Source organism: Neodiprion pinetum, chromosome 7 (assembly GCF_021155775.2).
Source record: "Neodiprion pinetum isolate iyNeoPine1 chromosome 7, iyNeoPine1.2, whole genome shotgun sequence".
Taxonomy (NCBI): domain Eukaryota; kingdom Metazoa; phylum Arthropoda; class Insecta; order Hymenoptera; family Diprionidae; genus Neodiprion; species Neodiprion pinetum.
The window spans coordinates 24556965-24582604 of NC_060238.1; the positions used below are offsets into that span (position 1 = coordinate 24556965).

The following is a 25640-nucleotide window of genomic DNA, read 5'->3' on the forward strand; positions in this document are numbered from 1 at the left end:
TAGTATCGGTAAATTTTTTCATCTGTTTTTTGTATCCTTCATACTTCCTTAATTTGACAAATAACGTGAGAGAGTGAGAAAATAATAATGAATGAATAAACATTGCATCGTTGAAGAGTTTGTATTAACATGTGTTACAAGTTGAGCAAAAGATAGGAAAAATAAACGGTGTCTTTCAGATTATTCAATAATAATATACAAGAGTATGGTCAAAGGAAAAAAAGTAAAATAATATAACTATACGAGAAAGTATCTATCTGTGGCCATCTTAAATTCTATACATATGGTTATAATAGACACGTATCTGTGCTGTTGTATATTCGTTATTATACGTGTACGTATAAATATTCAAGTCTTCGCAATTTGCCCCTCCTCCAAAATTTTTTTTTACAGTGAACAACAGATTAACTGTGCGCACCTGAAGAGGTAATCAATATTTAAATTATTCGTATTATTATTAGTTTTTTTTTTTTTTTTGTTTTGTTTTAGTTTTCGTTTTATCGCAAACATCTCCTGCTTTTATTGGGTATGTAAATATAAATTGTATTTATAATTTTCTGTAGATATAATTTATACAGTAATTCAGTAAAGGCGCGTATCTCTCCTTATTGCAATGAGAATTCGTTTATTTACCGATATATAATCTGCACATTTCTACGAAAGCCGTAGTCTTGTTTCTTTTTTTTTTCTTTTTCCTTCTATTCTACTCTAAATTTTCGTAGCGTTTTTTCGAGTCGGTTATCTTGTACCGATTTGCAGTCAGGAGAATGTTACCATATAATTTGATGCTTACATGTATAAATAACATAGGGGAAAAAAGTTGGGGTGGGGAAAAAAAAAAAAAAAAAAAAAAAAATCAATCACAAATGAAATTAAAATGTCGCGGGGAAAAAAACAACGCATACATCCCGATACTTTGTTTAACGTGGGGAGACCGTTACCAACCGTAAGAGTAAAATTCTGTCTGTTTAAACCTACGCATATCTCGACCCGTGTGAATAAATTCTCTAATATGACATTGTTGAAAATCACAATTAATTAATTGGTTAATTATGTTAATCATTTTTTGTGTTTTTCTTGCTTTCCTCTTTTTGTTCAAGATTTTTTTTTTTCTTTTTTCTTTCTTTCTCATTGTTCACACACACACACACGCGTTGCCCAATCGTAATTATCGTTAAAACTCCATCCAGTTTTCAGTTTATCATTTAAAATATAATATAATTCACCGTCGCTTCCGTCGTGCGGATACAAACCAACTATCCCATAATGTCCAGCATTTGAACTAACCTTCGTTAATGATACCTTTCCAATTATTATTATTATTTTTTATTCAACATATATTACGTTACAACTTGATTATCTAAAACTGGAGGTGCAGCCTTTTTGTTTCTTGCATTTCGAATTTTCTTTCTTCTTCTTCTGCTTCTTCTTCTTTAATTTACGTACATACAATCATCCCCAACTTTTCAGTACCCGTTAAAAATTATCTAAGGTAATTCAATCAGAAGAAGTGTTTTCTTCATTTCAAAAAATTCATTTAATTGACCATCGTTCGAGTTTTTCGTCTCCGTTTTCTTTCCTTCTTTCTTTATTCCTTACTTGCTTTCTTTTCTCACGTTTGTTCGGTAAACTAGCATAATTAATAATAAAGTATCCAATAATAATCGTCAATCGTTATAACCCATTATTGTACAGAACCCATTCTTTATTTCTCCTTCTAGTTTAATGATGGTCTTTTGGTCTTTTTTTGGTGTCTAAATTTACTATTATAGAAAGATCGATAAGTTTTAATTTTGCGATGTAAAAAATTAAGAGAACGAACAAAATAAGTTGTTTGGAAAATTGCGACTTGCTAGAATTCATTAATTAAATAATAAACAAATTAGATGGCCTCGAAAAATGGTCGTGCTTAATAAAGAGCCAATACATGTATAAAGATTTCTTACAATTTTCAGGGGTCTCAAACTTAAGAAGGCTGTACAAAAGCTTTTCTACAGTCCTCTCTTCGCCGAAAGTGGTGTTAATTTATACAGGGTGGTAATTTTTAATCACCTTAAATGAATGTCTTGGACATTAAGTTATTAATCAGTGATATCCTGACAGTAGAACCATTGCAGCTTGAATAGAGTGGCATAAAGAATTCTATATTTTCATCATTAAATGATATTAGCTGCCGGTAATAGTCAGGCTCGTTACAAAATTTCATCGATTTTGTGTAACATTTATCTTGGGGTGATTAAAAGAGCATCTTGTACATTTCAACGGTTATATTGAATGAACTTATTTCTGATTAATGAATAGAAAAGACGTATCGTTGAGAAACAAAGAAAAAAAAAAAAAAGAGTGCGCTGTGTAGGTTCGAAAGAATATTTCAGCATTAACGCTATTCTTTTTTGAAATTCTTGAAAAAATTTTCTCCTCACTTCGTTTACGTGAGATACGTCCCTTCCTTCAGGACCCGTCAATATACACACATTGTTATATACTAAAAAAATATTACAAAATAAATCTGATTCCTTACATACTCTAAAGCTTGCGGCAAAAATTTGAAAGAAAAAACGCCGAAAATAACAAAAAAAAAAAAATACAAAAAAAAAAACCAAGTATCTCGATTCTCTTAACGTTCTAATCGCAGCAATTATTTGTAAAAATCCTTAAACGCTAAAAAAATACTTATAACAGCGCGTGGTGTTCATAGTCATAAGTTTATTTCCATTATGCCGTACCTGCAACAACACTGTTCTGAGATTGAACCGTTGTCGTTGTAGCTTGTTGATTGTTCGGACGATTCTGATTGTGGTTTGTTAAAACTTTTTGTTGCTGTTGCTGTTGTTGCTGCTGCTGTTGCTGATGCAGTTGACTACTAGGTTGGCGATTTCCTCCACCGCCACTGCCTCTGCTTCCACCCCTGTATCCGCCGCGATATCCGTTGTTACCACGATACATGCCACCTCCCATTCCGCGGTTGTAGTATCCACGTCCACGGAACCCGCCGCGTCTCGTCGAGGCGACTCCAAATGTCTCAGAGTTCAACTTACGCTCCGTCCGCCAATCCGTGCGTTGAGATCTTCTGTAATGAATAATTTTGATTTTTTCTTCTATTTTATTTTTCATTCTTTTCACTAAATTAATGAACGTACAACAAAATATCTGCAGTATCGGTGCTACACTAGATCCATCCGCGCACAACAAAAGTACGGAAGCTACAGTGTTACACCATTTTTATCTAGTATGAAATTCACATTCATCGCTTCAATTGATATGAAGTGAATCCGGCACTTTTCATACATAGAAGGTCACTTGCAAGTAAAAGATACAGACAGAAATCTGAATAAGTTAGAATCGTAAATTCGTCAAATTCTTCCAGAATTTCAATTCCCGTATTATTGAAACATTTTTACTTTTGGCAAAATAGCAAAGAACGTTGTTTTATAACGATTTGTAAAATGCGTGACGGAACTTACCCTTTACTCCTCTCTACAGCTTCGCAACTAATGTTGTCAAAGAATGATTTGGACTTGTCGTAATGTACGACGTCCGTTTCTTCCTCAGGCTCTCCCTCGCCCGCTCCAGTTTCATTGCCGCTATCGTCTTTTTTCTCATTGTCAGTACCGTTGTCAATCTTAGTCTTAGCCAATTGGGACCTGCAATTTTCAATCAAACTGCATACTCCGTCATAAATTATATGGCAACTCATTTGTCCAAATGTCAATAAGCAATGTATCAAACCAGATCTCACCGAGAATATAAATCCTTTAAATTTTAATATACTCGGTTTAAAATATATTACTTGAATGTATTTACAAAAACGGGCATTTCAATATCTAGTTCGAAAACAGCGAATTGTATTGTTCAAGTGCTTCTACCTTAGCTCTTCGAACTGCGTATTGGCTTGTTCGAAGTCGTAGTCATTCTCGAACTTCAACATGTTCTTCGGCTTGTTATTTATGCTTCCTGGCTGCGGGGGTCTGAAGGTACCTCCGCCACCACCGCCGCGTCCCCTTCCTCGTCCGCGAATATTTCCTCGAGCTATCCAACCGCCGCGATTTCCGCGTCCCGCCTGATGCATCTGGGCGTGATTCGGCCCTGAAGGATGTCCGTGTCCTTGAAGTTGATTTCCGTCCTGCTTTTCACGATTGTCACGCTTTCCGTCGCTATACTGGGACATGCCGCTGCCGGTTCGCCCGCTGCCATGACTGCGAAAGTTTATTTACATAGGTAAATTACACAGTTAAAGAAAATGAATGAGCAATGATAGAATATTTAAAGAATGAAAGTACAAGTCATATTTTTACCAACCTTTCACGATCGCGATAAGATGGTTGTATGGTTCTAGCGTTGGGCTTGTCGCTCATCGGTTTGTGGATGTTGGCGTTCGTCGACCGCTGTTGATGGCCAACCTGCGTGCCCTGATCCATAGTCGGACTTTTCCTAGTCATCAGGGATGAAGTGGGAGTAGTCGATCGAGATCCTCCGCTGATCAAGTCCAACACGCCTGTATAGCAGGGGGGAAAATTCGATTTTTTAATTGGGATACTTTTGTTTTATCCTTTGACTTTCCACACGTATACAAACAATATTTTTGAGGCAATCTTGAGGCAGACGAATTTACCAATAATGCAAGAGAAGACAGACATCCTGTTCTAATGCGATCAATGATGCCCTTGAACAATTCTGGTGTATTGCTATGAGATATTGGACTTTTTACATCTTCCGCAGCTCTGTCACATTAAATAAGCCGCAGAAGATGCATTTTTGTCAATTAGTTTTAGTTATCTACAGCACCGGATAATTGAAGAATTATTCAGCTGATTTCCGACAAAAAAAGAACCAGACAGGCAGTGAATGTTTTTCAAAAATTTTGAAACTGTTCTACATCTTGAGTAAAATGAAGTTATTTATATATACGTTATAATTGAAGGTCACAATTATCGCACGGTGCTGAGATGGTTAGTAATAGTTATTTAGAAGGTAAAATGGTAAACTGTATGAAACGGTAGCAAGGAAGATGAACAATTATATTAAAGCATCGGTGTACTCTCTTTTAAAATGATCTCATAGTGATTTTCTACAAATTCATGCTAGATTTCGGAACATGACAAATAAAATAAATAAATAAATAAATCATTTGAAAGAATTTGCAATTGAGAATAAATGAATACATGCCAACAATGTGGATAGAGATAGAGATAGATGGAAAGATGGATCGCACAAGTAAACTTGCAATCGATTAAGGAAAGTTACACATATTTTATACCATAATGTAAATGATAACTGGTTTTGCTATATTTGTTCTTTCGTTTGTTTGTAGGCAAAACTATACTGCTCCTAGTTGAAGAAGAAACAGATTAAACGTGCAACGAAAAGAGTCAAATGGAACAGTGACAAAGCACTATTGAATCGATACGATTTGGTTAAGGAGTTTTAAAAGCTGTTCCAAGAGTGAGCTGAACAATACCAAAACTTGAAAGTACAGTTCACCTCATAAATGAAACATTGCACATGTAAATAACGAGAATTTGATATAAATAATTCTTTATACGATCCGCGTCATGTTTCAAATGCAAAAAATGAGTTGAAATTTCTCAAATGCAGCGAGCTGAGATAGATGTAATAAAATTCTTAGAATAAAAAAGCAGCTATGCTCAGAAGCAGATTTAAAAGAAAGACGAGAAAATATGTACAGAGACCAGCCAAAGCAGAAGTGCATTAATGTAATGTTATTTTTGCGGCAAGAACCGTAATTTTTCAGTCCACGTTAAACCGTTCATAATAAAAAAGGCAGGACTGACTCTTTTTCTCTTGGTTGAAGTAAAAAAGCAACGAGAGGCGAGCAGATGTTAGATAAAAGTGAAGAATAAGTAAACAATTATACCAAATCAAGCTGAAAAGCATCAGGCATGCCGGGTAGCAAGATCATAGCAAAAACAGTTTACCATCTTCCAAAGATTGGTCTTTTTGAATTTGATCAACGTTGCCCGGTGCTATCGAGTTTGGGATCGAGACGACGTTGGGTGCTCCGGTGGAGCCCAGGCCCAACTCACTTGGTTGTTTGTTCATAGCGACTCGAGGATCTCGTCCAGCTGCAGGCATACCCATAACTGGACCCATGGCTCCCATGGCTCCAATTCCACCCATCGCGTATCCGCCTCCGTACTGGCCGCCCATTGGTCCGATTTGACCCATCATCGGATGGTTGAATCCTGGCTGTGGCTGGTAAGACGGCTGACCCATGTTGGGCTGTACTGTCATCTGTGAATTGGTAATATTTATGTAACAAGTAACCGAGCTGCCGCGTCTGCCGTAATAAAGCTGGACAATTTACACAAGTGTTAGGAAAGTTGAGCGATGAAGCGAAATAATTCATTCCAAAAATGATCTTTGAATCAGCAATATTTTACCTGGACAATGGCTGGATCGTTTGGAATGGTGCTGACATTGTTGACGACTCTGATGTCTTTAATGTCAGATCCTCGAAATAATATGTATTCATAGACTTGGTTTTGTGGCGCTACTGGAAACTGGGTCTCTCGATCCTCAGTCCCAAAGGAACGAACTGTAACGAATAAAAACAGTCTTAACGAAAAATAGTAATCGATCGTTAGTGAGTATTTGGCACTCGTCGGAATGTGTCTTAAAAATAATAATAATAACATTAACGATAATTTATGAATGAAAATTATTGAACATTGTCTGAATTTTACTCTCTCTATTGATATTAGAGAAATTGGAAAACTTGTGAGTAAAATGCAAGACTGTTATTTGAAAATAATCGAGCAAAAACATATATCTTTGTAAGAAAATCAGAAAGTACAATTGATTGACGATTATCAATGATGTGATACGTTATACACAAAATCGATTCCAACTATGTTTACGTTTACGTTAATCCCAGAATTCGTTGAGCGGATATTTCAAATCCAATCCAAACGGTTCTCGTTTGAATAGATAGAACGCTCGAAGGAGGGAGAAAAAAAAACAAAAACAAAAACAAAATACAATCTCTTAGGTGAACCTGAGAGCCCGTCATCATACGACTGTGCTGAAATATATTCTTCACAACAAGCGTTTGAAGGTGATACACGTAATTTTGACTAGGATATCATGATGGAGAAGTGAAATAATAGAAGGGGGGGGGGGAGGAGGAGGAAGGGAAGAGAAGAGAGAAATTACAGTAGATATAACTAATTGAAATATCGCAATGAAATTGTTGTTATTTCAATCATTGCGGATGAAACGTAACTGCGACAAATTTTCGGAAAGAGGAATAACAACGTAAAGAATGGAAATACATAACACAGCGGAAGAACGAGAGAGAGGGGGTGAGGGGGGAAAGGGGGGGGGGGGAGAAAGAGAAAGACAGAGAGATAGGCAAAAGATTGCGACGCGAGATTGTAGGATCGTAAACTCTGGTGACCTGGATTGTTTTCATAAAAAGAAATGAGAGAAAAATATATGATATGAAAAAGTGATAAGTTAAGGTAGTACAGAAGAACTGTCAAAAAAGAATATAATCAACCGGTATCAATAGTTGAGAATGTAAAAGCTACTTGTGGAATATCGAGTAGTTGTTGAATTATAGGGAAATAAAGGTAATAAAAGATGTTCTGGTCGTCTGCGAGCATCGGGCGGTTGGGCTAAACTATGAAAACGGCGGAAACAAAGTTGATGCGAGAAAGAAAGGAGTCCATCTTACCGTTGGCTAAGGCGATCGTGCACTCCTGTGGATCGACGGTAAATAAACGGCCTTCATAACGAATATCTGCCTTCGATATTAGGCTTATCTTAGAACCAAGCTCCGGCATTCCGGCACTCATCTTGAAACTTTTATGTATTACTAACGATCAACGAGATGTACTTAGATACCCGATACCGTCCGCATCTACCGCTCCATACAACCGTCTGAACGCGAAACGATATACCACAAAAACTATGCGCTGCTGGCTCTCTATACGCTCTACGCGCCAGCTGACACCGATGGACGATGTACGCGATGGCGGAGGATCTACGACACCCGAACGCAAGGCTGCCAACTTGACGATACGAACGCGCGTCGGTCGTCTGCTCGAAAATCTGGTCTAATCTTAATCTGAGATTTTTAATTATTACAAAACTTTTCACCGGTCAGCTACGCGTCGGTGATAAATCTGTTTCAGGCATCTATCGTTGTTCGGATTTTCAGCGTTAGATGATTTCCAATAATTTAGGACACTCACATTTACCGTTCGACAAACGCTTAGATAACGTTGGCTAACATGGAATCGTGACGTCATCGCAATATTCCTAATCTTACAATAATTGATTTTAATTATATTATGAATAGCATTATAGTCGATATTTGAACGAAAATTAATAATATTTTCAACCTCTGTTTATCCGGTATTTATACTCGGGATGTATGCAGAAAAAATATCTTCGTCAAATTAACGGTACATCCAACGACTCGTGTTCTTTTGCAGTCTGCACCTCTAGCTAAGATGGCGGCATCGCTGGGAAGGGTTTGCGGTTCGGGTCTTTTAAAAGCCAGTAATGGTGCTCTATTTAATCAAGTAGGTAAATTTTGACCCGAAAAATCGTGGCTTACTACTCAGAGTTTAATTCGCGATAATTCCGATCGAGCTGTTCCTTTTGTCAAAGTCACAAATTGGCCACGACTGTCTCTCTATCGAGGGAAGTTCACTCCTCACAAACCTTTGACTGAACGTTTTACCATCATAATTTAACCGTCTGTAATCGTCAGTTCGTTATTACGAGTCATCTATAGTTAGTTTCTAAGATAGCTGGCGGTTTATTGACAAACTACTTAATCAGAGCAAAGGTCCAGAGGATACTTTGACAATTTTAGTGTCCATTTAAAATGATATATTCTCCCTTCATACACGTTATGTAATAGAGCAACATTCAGCCTCTTGTTATGTACGCCTGTTGACACATTTTATGCAGTTCTGAATTTATCATTATAACGAGAAGAAATATCTCCTTCATCTTCTTGCAGGTCAGCACCTTCTCGACCGCCCGAGACTGGGCAAAGGGACGAAAAACGGTACGTCACATAACAATGCACAGCGTCTAACGTCCTTCCCTGCCCTATCCCAACCTCTAGAGTTCCTAAAATTCATGACGACATCCCTGAAGTTTGATTTTATTTTACTCCGTGAGTAAAATATACCAGGATATTAATGATATCCCTGAAACTAGACAATTGGACATTTTTGGCATTTGAAAACCTGACACGAAGGGCGATCGTACAGTTTGTAAAAATAAATTTAATATCTTAGTCAGTTACGTGTTTCTCACCGCATTTCGATGTGTAAATAATTCCCAACCGCAGTGGTTTCTATTGAAATTTGCAGTTGCTAGCATGCCTTGGCGTTGCGACAGGCGGTGCTGGAGCTTTGGTATATGCCTTGGAAAGTTCCGTGAAAGCTGAGGGCGTTGAATTACACGCTCCAAATTATGCCTGGGACTTTTATGGGCATTTAAGTTCCTTCGATCATGCCAGGTAACGTTGAATCAAATGTGATGTTAATTGGACTTCTAGGAGAAGTGTAAAATATATGTAGAGTCGGAAGATTGAAACGTAACTTGCACTCATAACAATTTCAGCTTGAGAAGAGGTTGGGAAGTATATAAGAACGTCTGCTCCTCGTGCCACAGTCTCAAGTACGTCGCATTCCGTGAGCTCATTGGCGTTACTCACACGGAAGCGGAAGTTAAGGAAATGGCTGCAGAATATGAGGTTTGTTGCTCCTCTTTCTAGATTCGAGAGTAACGCTGAATAGTAGAGATATCTGATTTCAAGAATTTCACATCTCCGGGGATGGGGAGAGTAGTTGAACAGTTATAAAATTGTTTCCATGTCGTAGTATACACGCATCCTTTTGCATTCATCTCACTTGTGTTTTTAACTCTACTTCAGATCAAGGACGGTCCAAATGACCAGGGAGAATATTACATGAGGCCAGGAAAACCCTCGGATTACGTCCCTTCGCCGTATCCCAATGAGGAGGCTGCTCGAGCAGCTAACAATGGTGCTTATCCACCAGACTTGACGTATATAGTAAACGCTAGACACAACGGAGAGGTCGGTACTATTTTACGCTACGCAATTTTACTACCTTCTGACTTATTTCATCAATTTCATTTACATCTCTTTCCAGAATTACATCTTTTCTCTCTTGACTGGCTACTGTGACCCACCTGCTGGCGTCGTTCTAATGGACGGCCAGTATTACAACCCTTATTTCCCTGGTGGAGCTATCGGTATGGCACAGGTAAGCCAGCAAAATTTCGAATCGCCTGTACTTGTAGTTGATTTACAATAATCAATTTATGCCAATGATATTCAATGTACTTATAGAATTTTCTCCTCCAGATTTGATCATTTTATTCCAATTTTTTTCTCAAAAAACAGGTAATCTATGACGAGGTACTTGACTTTGAAGACGGAACTCCAGCAACTGCATCGCAGGTAGCCAAAGATGTAGTCAGCTTCCTTACTTGGGCATCGAACCCAGAGTTTGATACCAGAAAGCGATGGTTTATCAAGGTGACGATTTTATAAACCTGTACAATTCAAAACATATCGTAACAGTTACCTTTCAAAAAGATACGATTATCAGGCTATTTATTGCTGCCAAAATCATAGTTTGTTTTTCTACTCACATATGCTTTATCAGCAATTGTTAATGGTTTCCTCGTTCTTGTTTTTCTATTACAGGCCGTGGGAATCTTCACGTTATTGCTTACGGTTACTTATTACATGAAGAGACACAGGTGGTCAACCATCAAGAGTCGTAAGATCGTTTTTGCGCCGAAAAAGTAGTAAAAGTTTGCAGATATAATAACACGAGTTAAAATAATTAGCCAAGAAAAATTATCTGATCCCTCATGATAAAGGAGAAGTAGTTTTTTATTTAAAACCGCAAGGAACAGAGACAATTTTCGATGTTAAACAGTCAAGAAAAGCAAAGAAAAAAAAGAAAAATAATAGTAAGAACTTACGTTGAATAAATCGTGACCACATGCATGCGAACGTTGGAAGAACTGGCAGACAAATATATGTTTGTATATTCAACATCAAATAATATTAATAATATATTAATATCTGTACAATGTACATAGCGACAATGACCTATTTACCCATTGACCTAGGATTGGGTAATTTGTCAAAATAAAAACAAAGAAATACAATACTCTCCGCAAATCAACAAATATCTCTATAACAAACAATATTGCCTCTGCCATTAATGTGTGCGCATTGTAATTATCATACATACATACATGTACGTAATGATTTTGTAGATCAAAACGCCATTGTACATCGTGAGTTGACTCTCACTGTAAACATTGAACAATAATAATTATTCGTTTAATATTTGAATCGAAGACCTTTGGCAAAATCGTACCTAGCTTGGCCTCTAGCTATTTATCGTTACTCAACAGCTTGGCCATTTCCCCAGTGTAATAAGCTTGTTAATAGTGCTCTATATCCTGCACAGAAAATAAATTACCAATAGTTCCGTAAAGGGGGGAAAAACGAGGGTGGTAGGAATAATACTCTTCAAACGCTTTCCATTTTATGGAATGAGATCGTGTTTTGAATAAAAATCAGGAATTAAATGACCTATTAAATTCGTTTTTAATCTTTTTAATATTAGTCGTAACAATATGAAATGACGGTAACATGTGGCTGCTTATTGTCTTGATGAAAATTCGTACGCTACAACGCCCAAACTTTGACATAGTCCACTTTGAGAATGGATCCCTCGTCTGTCCACGTATTTTTCCAAGTATCCTTGGCAGTGTAGAAGTTCAGCAAAGCCTAAGTTCGTAAGTAAAGTAAATTCGTTTTTTCACTTAAAGTATATACTTACAATGATTTAACGAATTAGTGATTTACTATCACGTGTGGTTTTGATTTGTATTCAGAAATTCGGTTTAATATTAACTAACAAAACTCTCCAAGTAATCGTAAAAACTTCTCGCCTTGTATTTATTGCAATTTTTCTTTTTTTTTTTTATAATCGTGTTTTCAATTCTCCATTCGTTAGTCTAAGAGCGATAGTATAAAGCAAGCTCGACTCACCTTCGACTGTAGATTCCCCCACGGTTTGTGGTGCTCCCCACTTGTACAATTGTCTGGGAATTCTCTCTGTCCACCAACGGCGACACCGATGCTGATGTAGAACTGTGAATTGAACAGTAAAGTGAAGTGGAGTTTCAAAAGAAAAAAGGATATAAACATACCGGCTTATCGAATACAGAATTGGGACTGCCGTTGCGACTGGTTGAGAATTCTTGCACGTAAGCCTCCTGTGGATATGCCTTCTCCCCGAAACTTTCGCCATCTACTTTGACAGATATGGCTGTCGGGGTCCATTCCAGTTCGTAAATGTGATAATCGTCGCCCCAGTAACTCGACGAACGTTTTTTCGACATCGTAGTAACCTCGATTGGAGTAGACTTGCTGACTACAGCACCCGCCTTTAACTCGTGTCCATCTATGTCCGCACCTGAGCTATCGCGCAAGTTTCTGTTTCCAACTGCGCTTGCCAATCTAAATTCCCCTACAGTATAGCCAGATACGTATTCCGCGTTTATCGGCAGCAGTTTTATTACTGAAAGTAAACAAGGCGAGGGTCTTTTTATTGAGAATAAGCAAAGGCAAGCTGATAGCGGGTCGAATATCAAATTAGCATATTATTTTCTCAAAAACACAGTTAATGTTGGTAAAAAATCTGCCTACTTGGGTATATCCAGTCTCCTTGTGGAAGTTTGGCACGAACTTCGACGCGTCCGTATTGAAAATTGAAGGACTTCTGGGTGTCGATGAGGCCGGAGGCTACTGGCGGTAAAATGGAATACGATATAGCTTGCTTGTAGCATTCGTTGGATCCGACTTGACCCGTACACCTGTGGAATTGATTCGACGTCAATTTTAATTAATACAGAAGGAAGTAAAAATATGTACTCTTTAAGGTTGCAAGTGAATTTGACAAACCCATGCACAGTCATATTTCCACGACGAATAAAGTTCTCGTTGCCTCCCTTGTCCAGGAGTGTCGGCTTGATTCTTAACTCACCGTCTCTCACCACCAAGTTTTCGTCATTACCTGTATACACGACAAACTCGTAATCCTAGAACAGCGGAAGTACAACGTTGGGTGAAGGAAAATTCTTCTCTGAAAAGATTTTTAAAATTAAATCTAGCCAAAGGTGTTCAAAATTAATTACCGGGGGACCTGTGAATCGCTTGACGGTCCTCCACTTGCTCGGTTCTAGCTCGTTGAAATAATCCTCGAACAAAATTTGTCCGGTACATGGCTGGCTTCCGTTAAAGATGGTATTCGACGGGTTGCAGGAGGCGACAGTAACGTGCGGAGTTCCATCGTAATTGTACAGTTCTACAAGCCATATTCCCATTTACAAAGCGTTTATCTTACAGTTGAAATTGAACGAAAGGAAAGAAAAAAGTGGCAAGGTCACTCACGTGTGACGGTCAAGCTCTGGTCGAGCAGATTGTACCCAAGACCTTCGTAGACAACGTGCATCCAGAGGTAAATTGTATCGCCAATCTTTATCCTAGTGGTACGGTCTTCGTAAGTCCATTGATCGCGTCTAGGTTTGATTATGTCAACGGCTATCGTTCCTGCCTCCAGCGAATAAAATTCCTCGTTGAACTTTACGTGATATGCGACAAGTGAGATCCCCTCTCCGTCTGAGAAATATATTCATAAGATTGAATATCATCTTATAAACTGAGAATATAGTGGATGAGAAGAAACAAGACGTTTCGTTTTACTCACTTGGTATTGAGAGTCGCAAGCCCTTCGGATACAAAGGTATGATCGTTGGGTTCGGGGGAACATATTGAGCTGTAGATATCGTCGGTGTTAGTAGATGAAGAACCAGTGGAATCAGACCAATGCCGCAGTGAATTTGCAGCCTCATTTTATACGTCGATTGCTTTAAGTGTTCGTTGTCATTCGTCCACTTGTCTGAAAAATGTGTGATAATAATCTCAAATTTAATTCTCTAAAAAATTTTGAATTTCAGCGAACTTCAAAAGGATTTGAGAACATTGTGCAACAATGGTAATTGCACTGATTTTATCACAGTAAGAAAACTTTTCAAAAACTCTTCGCTATCGATAAGAAGAACGCAGAAGAAAGTTGAATTTCTACAAGATGCTTGAAAAGAAACATTGAAACTGTACGCATTTATATTTGCAATCTAAAATCGTGTGGTTAATTTCATTTTCATTTTCAGGGAGTTAAGTGTACATTAGCAGCTGAAACGAAGAAAAAATTAAATAAACAATTAACTAAAAATTAATAAATAAATAAGTGAATAAAAATTTACAAACAAGTGTATAAATGAATAAATTATTCAATTTTGATGTAACAGAATTTTTCAAACATTTCACCTGATACAAAATTTCAGTTAAAGTGTATAATCTTTTTCCCTCAAATAATGATAAATGCGATTCATGCATTTATTGATCGAAATCTATCTATATAGCACTATCGTACGATTATTACACTATCTAAAAAATTATATTACTCACGTATTTTCATGGACGAACAATAAATAATTTCTTGTATTCGTCTGTAAATGGATTAAAAAAAAGTTTGTGCGTGTCTATAATAAAATCAGAAAAAGATCGAAGGCCAAGTTTGGATAATATGAATTTAACATTATTATTATTATTAACATTTTGTGTTTATAATTTGTTTGCTAGACGTGAAATATATAGTCTGCACATCTGAGCTGGATAATAATAAGCAGCGTTTTTTACGACTATATAAATTTTTTCCTGCACACCATGCAAGATGTATAAATATATATATATATATCATTTTACTACTGTATTATTATTCTTAGCCTATTAATAAATGCTTTTTCATTAATTAAATTCCTCATAGATGACTATTCGAATGTGATAAAAATTCATAACAAAAGCGATATAAAATTTCTTCAAATATATTGGCATGAATATTATTCCTCACTAACAATTTCTTCTGCGTAATCCTCGAAAAATTATCAGCTGTGTTGGATATTAATTATAAATCAAAATTAGCCATTATGTTTATTATAATTGGACAGTGACGCAAAATATGAAAGAAATAGGAGGAACAATTAATTCGTTATACATGGCTGTTGGCCTCTAATTATCACAAAGTCGCCTCCAGACTCGACAATCGTTGATGAAATATTTTTAAAAAATAATCGAAAATATTAGCTGTATGTCCGAAGATGACTTTCGTTGTTCGCTCATAACGAGCGTCATTGAAATGATATTGCATTTTATATGCAGCCGTATGGATATAATTTAACCCTGTCCAAGTAAAAATTAAAAAAATATCAAACGAATGAACGAAATATCTTAACTATGTAAAACATATTATCGATTATGTGATTCGTACAACGTATAATAACGATTCCAGTCTCCGCTAATTGCGAGTGAAATGGATAAAAAAAAAAAAAGAAACATTGAACTTTGATACTTATTATAAGAGCTAATAATACCATTCGGAAAAACTGAATCAGCAGATGGTCATAAAAGTTTTGAAGACATTTTTGCAATCACGATTAGAGAAAACCAAAATCGAATGACAATTCAATCTGCCTAAATTATTGTCGTAATTGTTAAAGATGAATGAAACATATAATGTCAATATACCTGGCATAAAACATATTAACGAACTTCGTGAAACGAAGTGGATAAAAAAAAAACAAATGTCGAAATAACATTTCACTATAATTCTATCGTCAAAAACTTTCCACTTTTATTTTTTCACAATGTCATCGCGGAATGTTGATGAAAGTATCGTGATCGTATGTATACAGGGCATGCATATTTATTTCCAACGAATACTTTTCACAAAGTATGGTGGAATAATCAATCCGTTTACGGTTATTACTCACAATTAGAGCTGCTAAACCGGGTGAAGTTCGAGATGCGAATGGAACTAAGATATACGGGAAAAAACTGCAGTTTGCGGAATACTTGTAGATAATTTTTACGAGTGATCTCGGTGACGTCGAGAAGGCGAGATCCGCACCGTTTCACGGCCAAAGGTGTACAGAAGGAAATCGGAGAAGAAGTAGAATGGAGAATACAGGCATACGTGCGATATGTCCAGAAATCAAGTGTGCATGTTTTACACATTCTCTACTACAACGGTACAAGCCAAGGCAGTCGAATAAGAAGTGGTAATGCGTGTGTGTCACAAAAGACGATTAAATGAGTAAGGGGGAAAACCGGCTGGTATACGTATATTAATGACACATGCATGTACGTGATGCAACATGTCCGAGAAACTCTTTTCGAGATAGATACAAGATTTAGATAATGTTGTTCCAGATAAATATATAAATCTATTGTATAGACATTTTGTTTTTATGACGGTAGAGTGAACGAATGAGTGAGAATCTGAGGAGTTGAAAGTAGTCTTTTCTGCACTCCGCGCATGCGCTGTCGCGAGGAAATCTGACACTACGAAAACCTAACCTCAATTTCATGCTTCGTGAAGAAAACGCTTAACACACTCGCGTTATTTAAAGAATCGTGTGGAACAAGGAGGCAACGGTTTTTTCGCCTCGCGTATTTGAAATATTCGTCATCGGTTCTGCCTCCTTATTACACATTATACTATTTGTGCAGGTAGGGTTTTAACTTTAAGAATTAACGGCAATTATGAATGGTGTTAATTTTTTTTTTTTTTTTACTTTGATTACAGAATAATCCGCACAGTGAAAATAATTTTTTTGCCAATGTGATATTTGCATATAACAGTGTAAACATTTATTTACACCTGTATAAATCCGCATATTTCAAACGTATTTTGCATCACCTCAAGGACGAAGAATTTCGATGAATTGAAATTTCTCAATTAACTTGAGACTCGAGAGAAGGAAGGATGAATATATACGAGGTTGAAGTCATCGTAACGGAACATTGGGGAAAAATCACTATCTTTTTATTTTTGCAATGATTTTTCAGGAATTAAGATTGCAACATATTATGTTTTATTTTATTACGGTTTACTCAATTTCAAACAGTTCCAAAATCGCGGAATAACGGTTTTTCCTCAGCATGAATTGTTTACGGTAAACGTTACTAACTTCAGTATAATGAATATATTGAACATTTCTTTTAGTAGAGAATTAAATCTTAATTAGTAACGTTCATGGTCAGAATTAAGTATCTATTGAACGAGATTTATACAGACGAACTTTGTATTCGTTACTCGTAATTTCTGATCAAACCAAGAGAATTTAGAAAATGACTTTACGGTTACTTGAGAAATTTCCACTTGACCTTATTAATTTGTACGAATAATTTTATCATCACAATTTCAACTGCGTGTTATTTCTAATTATTTTTTGCTTTATATATATATAAATAGATTTTCACTAAAACCGTGTCACAGATTTTATAATCTTGCATTGATTATTCTATCACTTGTATAAATAAATCGTATATGATATTTCTAACTTTGTTAAGTTTATTCGATTATTTGTGCTGCGTCGTGAATTAAATTATCTAGACGATAAAGTGTACAAAAGACCTTCGTGTGTTTCATCCGGTTATATTACCACGATAATTGACACGCAAGGTTGGCCATTTTTCTACCCCTATTTATATACAAAACGAAACGACGTCGAGACGCAGAATGAATCTAAAAAACATTCGTCAAATGTACGAATTACACGTTACAAGTGTAACTAAATATGTGTACAAAAATCTTTATCAAACGCGTGTTCTCATATTATTGTTGTTATTATGATTATTGTTATTATCGACCGTTATTTTGATTTTCATTATATAATCGAAAACTTGTCGCAAATCACAATATCGCGTCATTTTTTACCCCCCACGTATAATATAATAATCTTTCGGACCAGCGTTCTTGGAAAAAGTTTATCAATATCATCTGACCCGCGATTAAGGAACGAGTTTGTTTTCATTTATACGTCATGTGTTCATTGAAAGATGAATTCGCATTTCGGTGGAGTACAGGAGGGGATTTCATTCGAACGATTCTAATCCCCCCCCCCCCTCCCCCTACCCGCAAATTTTGCTGACAAAAATACGTTTGTAAAAAATAATTTTTTCGTTATTTTAGATTTTACATCCATTTCGATATAAAAAAAAAAAAATCACATGTACATGGAATGATTGCTTGCGTGTTTTGAAAATGAATAACGTATGATAAATGATTTATCTATTGTCGTAAAATTTTGCCAAAAGAAAATTTGATTCTTCTATTTTTCGCGATTGTAAAATTAATAAATAATGCTAAATAACAGTGCACTGGTAATAATATAATTATTAGTTGCATATAACTCGTATAAATACAAATATAAATATATGTGTATACACATATATATATATTTCATTAACCATCGCGCACTTTGACACCGAAGAACGCGACTGCGGGTCAGTGGGCGATTATTAATACATACACATATGTAAGTTGTAACGTTATAGATATCGATATATATATATATATATATGTATGCATGTAAATATTGCGCGCGCACTCTGTATAATAATATGCATGTTCACAACAAAATGATAGTATAAACTAAAAACGAAGATAATCGCGTTTACTTCGGTATGTATAAATACGACGATGAAATATAAGGAAAGGCAGATCGGTTTATAAATCGTAGAGTGAATCAAGTGAGCTGCACGATTTTCTTCGGGTTTCGATTTGCGGAATCGATCGTCGATACTTTGTAGACGAGTTTTTGGAATAGCAAAATCTACGGAAACATGATTAGTACGTGAATTTGTCGATTCAAAAAAAAAAGACAACATAGATTTCAATTAAGTATACCGATTATATTTCTCCAATAAAGCCGATATTTATAAATTAATCGTATTTTTTAAAGCGAGGACATTATGAATTGTTATGTAAATTTATTAAATTGTCTATCGTAGAAAATACTGTTTGGAGTACGATATACAAATCAGTGAGCTGAAAATATGTAGTGAAAAATTCGTAAAAATACTCTCTGACGATTATTTTATTTATATACTACGTGAAAAGAAATTCTTAAAAATTTGATCAAGCCTTTATGAACGAAGAAAGAAATTACGTCATTCTGCGATTGTAGACTAAGTGATTTTGATGGAGATTTTAACGAAATATGTCGTCCCATTTGCATTATAATATTTCGCAAAAAATACACTTTTTCGAATAATTCCTTCCATTATACAGTTTGATGTTTGACGATTGTAAGTTTATATTCGTATGTTGGTGGAATTTCTTGAATTTCGAACAAATCTACCAAAGGCGATTTCTTCAAAATAAACACGTATACGGAGCATTCCATGTCACCTCGAACCAATGATTTTTAATTTGCTTCAGGATTTTTTTTATACCATTCTCAGTATTAAAAAAAAGCACTTCTGAATTTTTCAATTTTTTTCCAACAACCGTTAGTTTCATTATGATTATTCAACCCTGAATCTTTTGTCGCAAGAATACAGAATTTTTGGTAATTTTTCGAGTATTTTCGAAACCTTCAAACATGGTGTTTTGCTTCTTCAAGATGTTGAAAGTGCTAAAAGAGCTCAAAAAAAAAAAAAACGCTTCATCACTGACCGATGTCAGAATAATCGGATTGAAAAATAATATTTTTGAGATTTAAAAAAATGCCATTATCGGATAGGTTTTAACAATCATAAAAAATTAACGGCTGTAGTAAAAAATGTGGAAAAAATTCAGGAGTATTATTTTCAGATCGGAGAATCGTACGAAAAATCCTGAAGCAAATCGTGAATGGTGATGGAAAGTCTGCATTGGTCGAGTTGACGTCTAACGTCCCATATAATATACACACAACTTGAGCTGGTCTAACATATTCATATGTAAACAAATAAATTGATGACGGTGACGTATGATAAAGCCGATGAGATGGTTCAAAGGTGGCGACGATATATATACGCGATGATTGAAGATAGAACACGTTGACAAATTTTTATGACATGTATATATATAGAGGCAATTTTACAAGTTAATTCGTAAGTGTGAATATTTTCTTCATCTGAATTATAAATCCGTGTTATCTCTGCGCACTGCATCAGTTGGTAAAATTATCTCTCATTAATAACAAACGATACGTTGCGCATCGTGCTGGATATTATTAAACGCACAAGACTTAAAATTTCGTATTGTATAAATGAAAAATTACTCGTTTAAATGCAGAACTGGAGGTCGATCTGGTCGAACAGATACCGCAGCTACGACGAATGTCAGCTACCGAACGAGCCAAGGAAAAGGAAGAGATAAACAGCGTGGTTTCCGGTAAAAACGTCCTCGTCACCGGAGGTGCCAACGGTCTAGGATCGGCTTTTGTAAAAGTCTTTTTGCAACACGATATAAACGTGAGTGTAACCGCTATTGAAAATTATTACAATTAATTAAGCAATTTTATACTCACGCTGATGAAAGATAATTATTGCAAAAGAAATATACCTAAATTGTGTGCGTGTAAATTTATACTTTAGAAGGTAACGATAATCGACGTCGACAACGTCAAGGGACAAGTGTCAGCGTCGGCGATAAACAAAACGGCCGGTTATGAAAAAGCTACTTACATTCGCGCAGACGTTACCAAACATGAAGAAATGATCGGTGAGTGATACGGACGTGTTGTTGTACACACTTATATTTATGTAACACGTCAGCTGATATACATGTATATGCATGTACAGATATTAGTATTTGTTGATAAATATTCGACGAAATTATTTGAGAAATCATAAAAGGGAGAATCAAATATTCATTTGTTACTCTAACTTTTTACGAATTATTCATCTCAGAGGTCAGCATCGATTTGATAAAAAAAAAAAAAAAGAACAATTTAACTCGTTCAATTGATCATTATGATTGACAGATGCGTTTAAAAAATCTTCCGAAGCCATGGACGGTATTGATATCGTTATAAACAACGCTGGTATTCTTGACGAGAGAAGATGGGAGAGGGAAATCGCTGTTAACATCGTAAGTTCGTTTCAAAAAATTATACCTGTATTAGTGCGTGGTAGAATGATAATGGAAAGAAAAAAAAAAAAGGAAAAAAAGAGATAAGCAGTAAATATACCTTATATAAATATCAAATAGACCAGAATTATGTCGAAGAAAAAATTAAAAATTATCGCATACGAATTATTGCGAAATTTTCTGTATTTTCTATTGAAAATATTCTTCCTTTCGCACAAGCTCTTATAAGAATAAATAATGGCGGATGAGGTATAATATATAAAATGAATCAACGAGAAGATTATATATATACAATATTATCTTGGCCAAAGTGCAGAGCAAATATAATGTAACAATATTATGCATAGCTGGCTGATTATTGAACTGGGAATGAGTTTAATGATCTCCCTCTCCTATCGTACATGTAGACAATATCATAGTCCGTGAGCCAACACGCGTGTAATAGGCGAATTTATTTTCGGCTCATTGTCAGGTTATAGTTATTGGCAAAGCCCGCTTGCCAAGTATACATACATATATAATGATGATAATGATACAACGGGTGTTAGTTGTATACCAAGACTCACAGAATTGTCGATAAAAAGTGTTTTCTCTATTTTTAATACACCGTATATTAAAAAATAGTGTTACTAAAAGGCGAAAGGAATATCAACAAGTGATAATTGACGATAAAATTAAGGATCATCGATTAATATCAAAGATTATTTACCATACTTGTTTTTTTAATCGCTATGACACGAAGAAATATGAACAATTTCTGCCGCCACGAAATTTACGTCAAAACATTGATGATCTTGTAGAATGGAAACGTTTCCTGCGCGCTTCTTGCCATCGAGCACATGGCAATGGACAAGGGTGGTCGTGGAGGTGTCTTGATAAACGTAGCACAGCATTGCAACAGCGAGACGAGTGCCCAGCTGCCAATATACACAGCTACCAAATGGGCGACCATCGGCTTCTCGAAGGCTCTGGAGGTGAGAGGAATTTGAGTGGTTTAACAATAAGTCTGCCTGAGCGATTTATTCGCGAATACAGTGCTCAATTTCCTTCCTTTCAGACTTCGCATCAGTTCGAGAAAAAGGGCATTCGCATCATAACTCTGTGTCCAGGACTCACAGAGACAGCTCTTACAATCGACGGTCCGAATAAGCTTCTTTCAAGGGTGATGAAGGCAGATTTTGTAAAAAATCTTGAACAGCTTCCGATACAAACGTGAGTTTTTCTAAACTACTCGTAATAATATCCGGTGGTTTCACTCTGATTGACTTTACCGATAATCGGGTCACTTAGCTGTCCGACGTTATCAATCGTTCTAGAAAAAGGTTTGCGTCCTGACTGAGTGTCGGTAACGGATCACTTAGTTATCCGACGTTATCAATCGTTCTAGAAAAAGGTTTGCGTCTTCGCTGAGTGTCGGTAAAATAATCTGTATCCACAACTTTCATTGCTTCTCTACCTTCCCCACCGAGCACGAAAGATTTTCTTATATCTGAGAGAAATAATTGGCAATCTTGCATTAATTCCTTCGTCGCAGACCGTTCGCTGTGGCAAAGGGCTTGATGACTATTATGTGTAGCGGCGAACACGGCAGCATTTGGGTAATAGAGAACGGAGCGCATCCTTACGAAGCCTGCATTCCTGAGCCGCAAGCCCTGCGTCGTACCTTCAAAGACAATTACGCGATGGATCAAGAGGTGCAGCACGTGAAGAAAAGGCTGGCGAGGGATAATCACGAGAATACACAGGCTCCGATTGGCCTGGCGACGTGTGGTTAGAAGCCGAAAAATAGGCGTTCCGTTTTCAAATTAATCAGGTATAACATTAAAAGTTTGTTACAATCTGCAGTTGTTTTTTTTTTTTTTTTTTTGGCCTGGAAAGATTGGCTATTTCTCGTTTTCTTCGCTTCACTTTTAATTTTACCGATACAAGTGAGAATACACTGCAAATCGAAATTTTACACGTTCACTGATAAGTATCGAATTTTAGATTTTACATTGTACGTACTGATAAAACATATTTCTAATAAGAGATGGAAAAATGCTCACTTTTGGGTATAAAACTGCAGCTTACGAAAGTGTTCAGTTGAAAAATTAGGCAGTATTATTGAATATTGCAATTTATTTTTATGACTGATTTTATAATTACCTATTTGAATAATTGGGAATGATGGAATTTCTCTGTCATCGCGTCTTTAGATAATTTTACCTACGATGTATACAAACTGATTCTAAGTCTGAAGTATAGATGCATAGAATATATCTGTTCACCCCTGTAATGTGTAACCGTACTAGAATTAAGTGTGTTCAATAAAAAATAAACTATTTTTATAAACGAATATTATAACTTTGTTGCGGGTTTTTCAACCCAAGTGCAAGTTTTTTTTATGAATTTGTATCGTATGTAACTTGGATAATATTTGTCGGATCGACGTGAAATTTTCTTCGCATATACTCGAATGTATGCAGGACATTACGAAAATGAAATAAAGAAAAATCGATTTTCCAAAAATCCCCTCAAGAGTTCTAACGGCCTGTTCAAGTACTTTGCGCGTCTGACCAGCACCTCGGTTCGACTACTGAGGGCGGCTTGCATCCCGATGCTCTTCACTGTTTCGAGTGCTGCACCCACGGAGCTGAGCTCAGCGATTAATATTCACAATCAGGTCGTTCCAGAGTTAGGCCTCGATAACATTGGCGAAATTTTAACGGTATTTTTTTCACACCGACGTTACATTTTCCGTACTGTTTTACAGCTTTGAGCTATACGGATGCGCGAACGCGCGGTTTCGGCGTTAATAATAAATTTTCACCGAAACGACGACGACCTTTTTTCAGAGTCTACATAATTTATCCGTTGCAGGTTATTCCGAAGTATCTTATGTCATAAAAACTATACGAGAAAAAGAAGGAGACACGGCTGCAGATCGTTAATCGCATAATTGTAATCGGACATCGAAAATTTGTTTCAGTTTCAGGTTTATAGTAGGTATTATTAGATAGTTTCATCTTGAGACTAAAATATTATTGAACACCCATCACGATGCTTGAAAACGTATTACGAGTGACTATTAATGTCTACTTTCATGATAATAGATAAAATCTTGCGGAGAATGATAAGCTGAACTAGTAATAAACAATTAGGATATAACAGCTGTAATGAAAAGATTCATATGTGAACGAGATTTTTTCCCGCACAAGATTATATAATAGAAACTGCGCTATTAAGAAATTTAAAAAAAAAAACAGAAAATTGGCTACCGCGTTGATCTTTCGCGTTAATTGGATTTTTTAAATTTTTTCTATAATGCAATGATTACTAGCGTGTACCCAATATACAATTTAATATAAAAACGTACCTATGCACCCTTAAAACAGCTTTACACCGAGAATAGTACGTAAAGAGTTACACGAATAATTATTTACGTTATTATTGCATGATTAAAAGAGTAAAAATTTAGCCATGGTTCTAAAACAACTATCTGCTATATACGGTGTTTTTTTTTTTTTCTTATTTTTTTCCATTGATTACAACTTATTTCACAAGACAATACATGGTCTAGATCTTATCGAAAATCGTACTGTTTCGCATCCAACTTTATCAAAAATTCGAATATCAATTTTTTAAAACATTCTTCGTTCAATCACGAGCCATATTCACCTACTAGGAGATAATATTTGTTTTTTCGATTTCACACAAAGCTATCATAAGCTATCCCGACCACCGCGAGGATATTTTTTCCAAGGAATTTCGAAAAACCAGTTTCCAACGGTTGAATTTTCAAAATTTTCCGATGAAACCTCTCTCAAACATTATATCGTTACGTGCTTAAACTTTGAATAAAATAATTAATTTATTATACACACATGTATGAAAAAAATTTTTAAATCCATTAAAAAATATTTTTTCGTTACTCTCAAAATTCAATAGGTATACAATTGTACGTACACGAAATTGACTTTTTCAACGTATTTAACTCTTTGTAACTTATTCGAAACCGGTGTACGGCCACCGATATAAATAATCCAAGTACTTACTACGTATGTCGGAAATGTATATACCTGTACCGTCCCTACATACCTTCCACATAAACGCAACCCCCATACATTCATATACAATCTACACACATTATACAGGTTCAACCTGGTTACGTGTCAGAGACCGGTGTTACAGCCGGGCATCCGCCCTGCACCGCGAACCATTTAGAACGAGTGCTTTTTCCGTAATCGCGTACTTTCACCTCCTACCCCCTCCATAAACCCCCCACCCCCTTCGAACCTTCTTCGCGATCCGACGGACTCACCCTTGTCCCGAAAGGCTCCGCCCTATTTTCGCCGAGCTGCTTGTGCGTGTGTGTGTGTGTGTGTGTGTGTTTGCGCACGTATAACAGCAAGCGTGTAAGCGTGTTCAAGTTTTGCGTATACATATCATAGGTATACATGTATACCTATATACATATAGATATATTCGGGATGAGAATCGCGTCGAGCTTTCGGCTTCCTGCCGTAATACGTTCCGTACTGCTGCACCCTGCGAGGTCCGGGGTCGCTAAAAATTGGGGCGTGGTGGGGACTCGAGACACGGAAAACAACCACACACACACACACACACGCACACACA

At 36.2% G+C, this 25640-nt stretch overlaps 4 protein-coding genes across 11 annotated transcripts in view; 2 read left to right on the plus strand and 2 right to left on the minus strand.

Annotated features, from left to right (window-relative positions):
- Window positions 1-107: 107 nt before the first annotated feature.
- tral (trailer hitch) lies at window positions 108-8000 on the minus strand. Of its 3 annotated transcripts, none has more exons than XM_046634190.2 (7): window positions 7697-8000; window positions 6402-6556; window positions 5937-6252; window positions 4300-4495; window positions 3867-4196; window positions 3465-3662; window positions 108-3070 (listed from the first exon to the last, which is right to left on the minus strand). In XM_046634190.2, exons 1-7 carry the CDS (start codon window positions 7815-7817, stop codon window positions 2716-2718), a joined length of 1671 nt encoding a protein of 556 aa, XP_046490146.1. In that variant the 5' UTR covers window positions 7818-8000; the 3' UTR covers window positions 108-2715. The 3 variants fall into 3 exon arrangements, with proteins under 3 accessions (XP_046490146.1, XP_046490148.1, XP_046490147.1); XM_046634192.2 differs by having other exon boundaries at window positions 6045-6252; window positions 7697-7999; XM_046634191.2 differs by having other exon boundaries at window positions 3465-3644; window positions 7697-7999.
- Window positions 8001-8430: 430 nt separating this feature from the next.
- Window positions 8431-11383, plus strand: Cyt-c1 (Cytochrome c1). The gene is made up of 8 exons (XM_046636198.2): window positions 8431-8549; window positions 8996-9043; window positions 9354-9502; window positions 9607-9739; window positions 9920-10084; window positions 10161-10274; window positions 10415-10549; window positions 10721-11383. Exons 1-8 carry the CDS (start codon window positions 8478-8480, stop codon window positions 10823-10825), a joined length of 921 nt encoding a protein of 306 aa, XP_046492154.1. The 5' UTR covers window positions 8431-8477; the 3' UTR covers window positions 10826-11383.
- The window catches only part of LOC124223850 (gram-negative bacteria-binding protein 1-2), a 34946-nt gene continuing 20126 nt past the window's right edge, over window positions 10821-25640 (minus strand). For 2 of the 4 annotated variants that reach the window (XM_046636191.2, XM_069137987.1), the window contains exons 2-9: window positions 13809-14000; window positions 13493-13720; window positions 13237-13406; window positions 13004-13140; window positions 12749-12915; window positions 12250-12620; window positions 12089-12190; window positions 10821-11824 (exon numbers count right to left, since the gene is read on the minus strand). In XM_046636191.2, coding sequence (XP_046492147.1) covers window positions 11723-11824; window positions 12089-12190; window positions 12250-12620; window positions 12749-12915; window positions 13004-13140; window positions 13237-13406; window positions 13493-13720; window positions 13809-14000 — 1469 coding nt within the window. In that variant the 3' untranslated portion in view covers window positions 10821-11722. Of the gene's footprint in view, window positions 11825-12088; window positions 12191-12249; window positions 12621-12748; window positions 12916-13003; window positions 13141-13236; window positions 13407-13492; window positions 13721-13808; window positions 14001-14569; window positions 14595-15930; window positions 16190-25640 lie in introns of those variants that run through there. The other 2 variants (XM_046636190.1, XM_046636192.1) reach the window with 2 other exon arrangements.
- Window positions 18653-23358, plus strand: LOC124223852 (15-hydroxyprostaglandin dehydrogenase [NAD(+)]). 3 transcript variants are annotated; one of them, XM_046636196.2, is made up of 7 exons: window positions 18653-18794; window positions 20226-20404; window positions 20528-20654; window positions 20917-21023; window positions 21824-21997; window positions 22081-22235; window positions 22600-23358. In XM_046636196.2, the coding sequence occupies exons 1-7, from the start codon at window positions 18788-18790 to the stop codon at window positions 22796-22798; spliced, it is 948 nt and encodes a 315-aa protein (XP_046492152.1). In that variant the 5' UTR covers window positions 18653-18787; the 3' UTR covers window positions 22799-23358. The 3 variants fall into 3 exon arrangements, with proteins under 3 accessions (XP_046492152.1, XP_046492151.1, XP_046492153.1); XM_046636195.2 differs by having other exon boundaries at window positions 18654-18794; window positions 22558-23358; XM_046636197.1 differs by lacking the exon at window positions 18653-18794 and adding an exon at window positions 19896-20041 and having other exon boundaries at window positions 22558-23358.

Excerpts from the sequence above, each read along its gene's own strand:
- tral (XM_046634190.2), bottom strand. The coding sequence starts at position 7,817 with ATGAGTGCCGGAATGCCGGAGCTTGGTTCTAAGATAAGCCTAATATCG. Across the intron at positions 4,197-4,299 it reads TCTTATCGCGATCGTGAAAG|TCATGGCAGCGGGCGAACCG; the intron begins GTTGGTAAAAAT and ends AAACTTTCGCAG. Across the intron at positions 3,071-3,464 it reads GCTGTAGAGAGGAGTAAAGG|AAGATCTCAACGCACGGATT; the intron begins GTAAGTTCCGTC and ends TATTCATTACAG.
- Cyt-c1 (XM_046636198.2), top strand. The coding sequence starts at position 8,478 with ATGGCGGCATCGCTGGGAAGGGTTTGCGGTTCGGGTCTTTTAAAAGCC. Across the intron at positions 9,740-9,919 it reads AAATGGCTGCAGAATATGAG|ATCAAGGACGGTCCAAATGA; the intron begins GTTTGTTGCTCC and ends ACTCTACTTCAG. Across the intron at positions 10,550-10,720 it reads GAAAGCGATGGTTTATCAAG|GCCGTGGGAATCTTCACGTT; the intron begins GTGACGATTTTA and ends TTTCTATTACAG.
- LOC124223852 (XM_046636195.2), top strand. Across the intron at positions 20,405-20,527 it reads TTTTGCAACACGATATAAAC|AAGGTAACGATAATCGACGT; the intron begins GTGAGTGTAACC and ends TTTATACTTTAG. Across the intron at positions 21,024-21,823 it reads GGGAAATCGCTGTTAACATC|AATGGAAACGTTTCCTGCGC; the intron begins GTAAGTTCGTTT and ends ATGATCTTGTAG.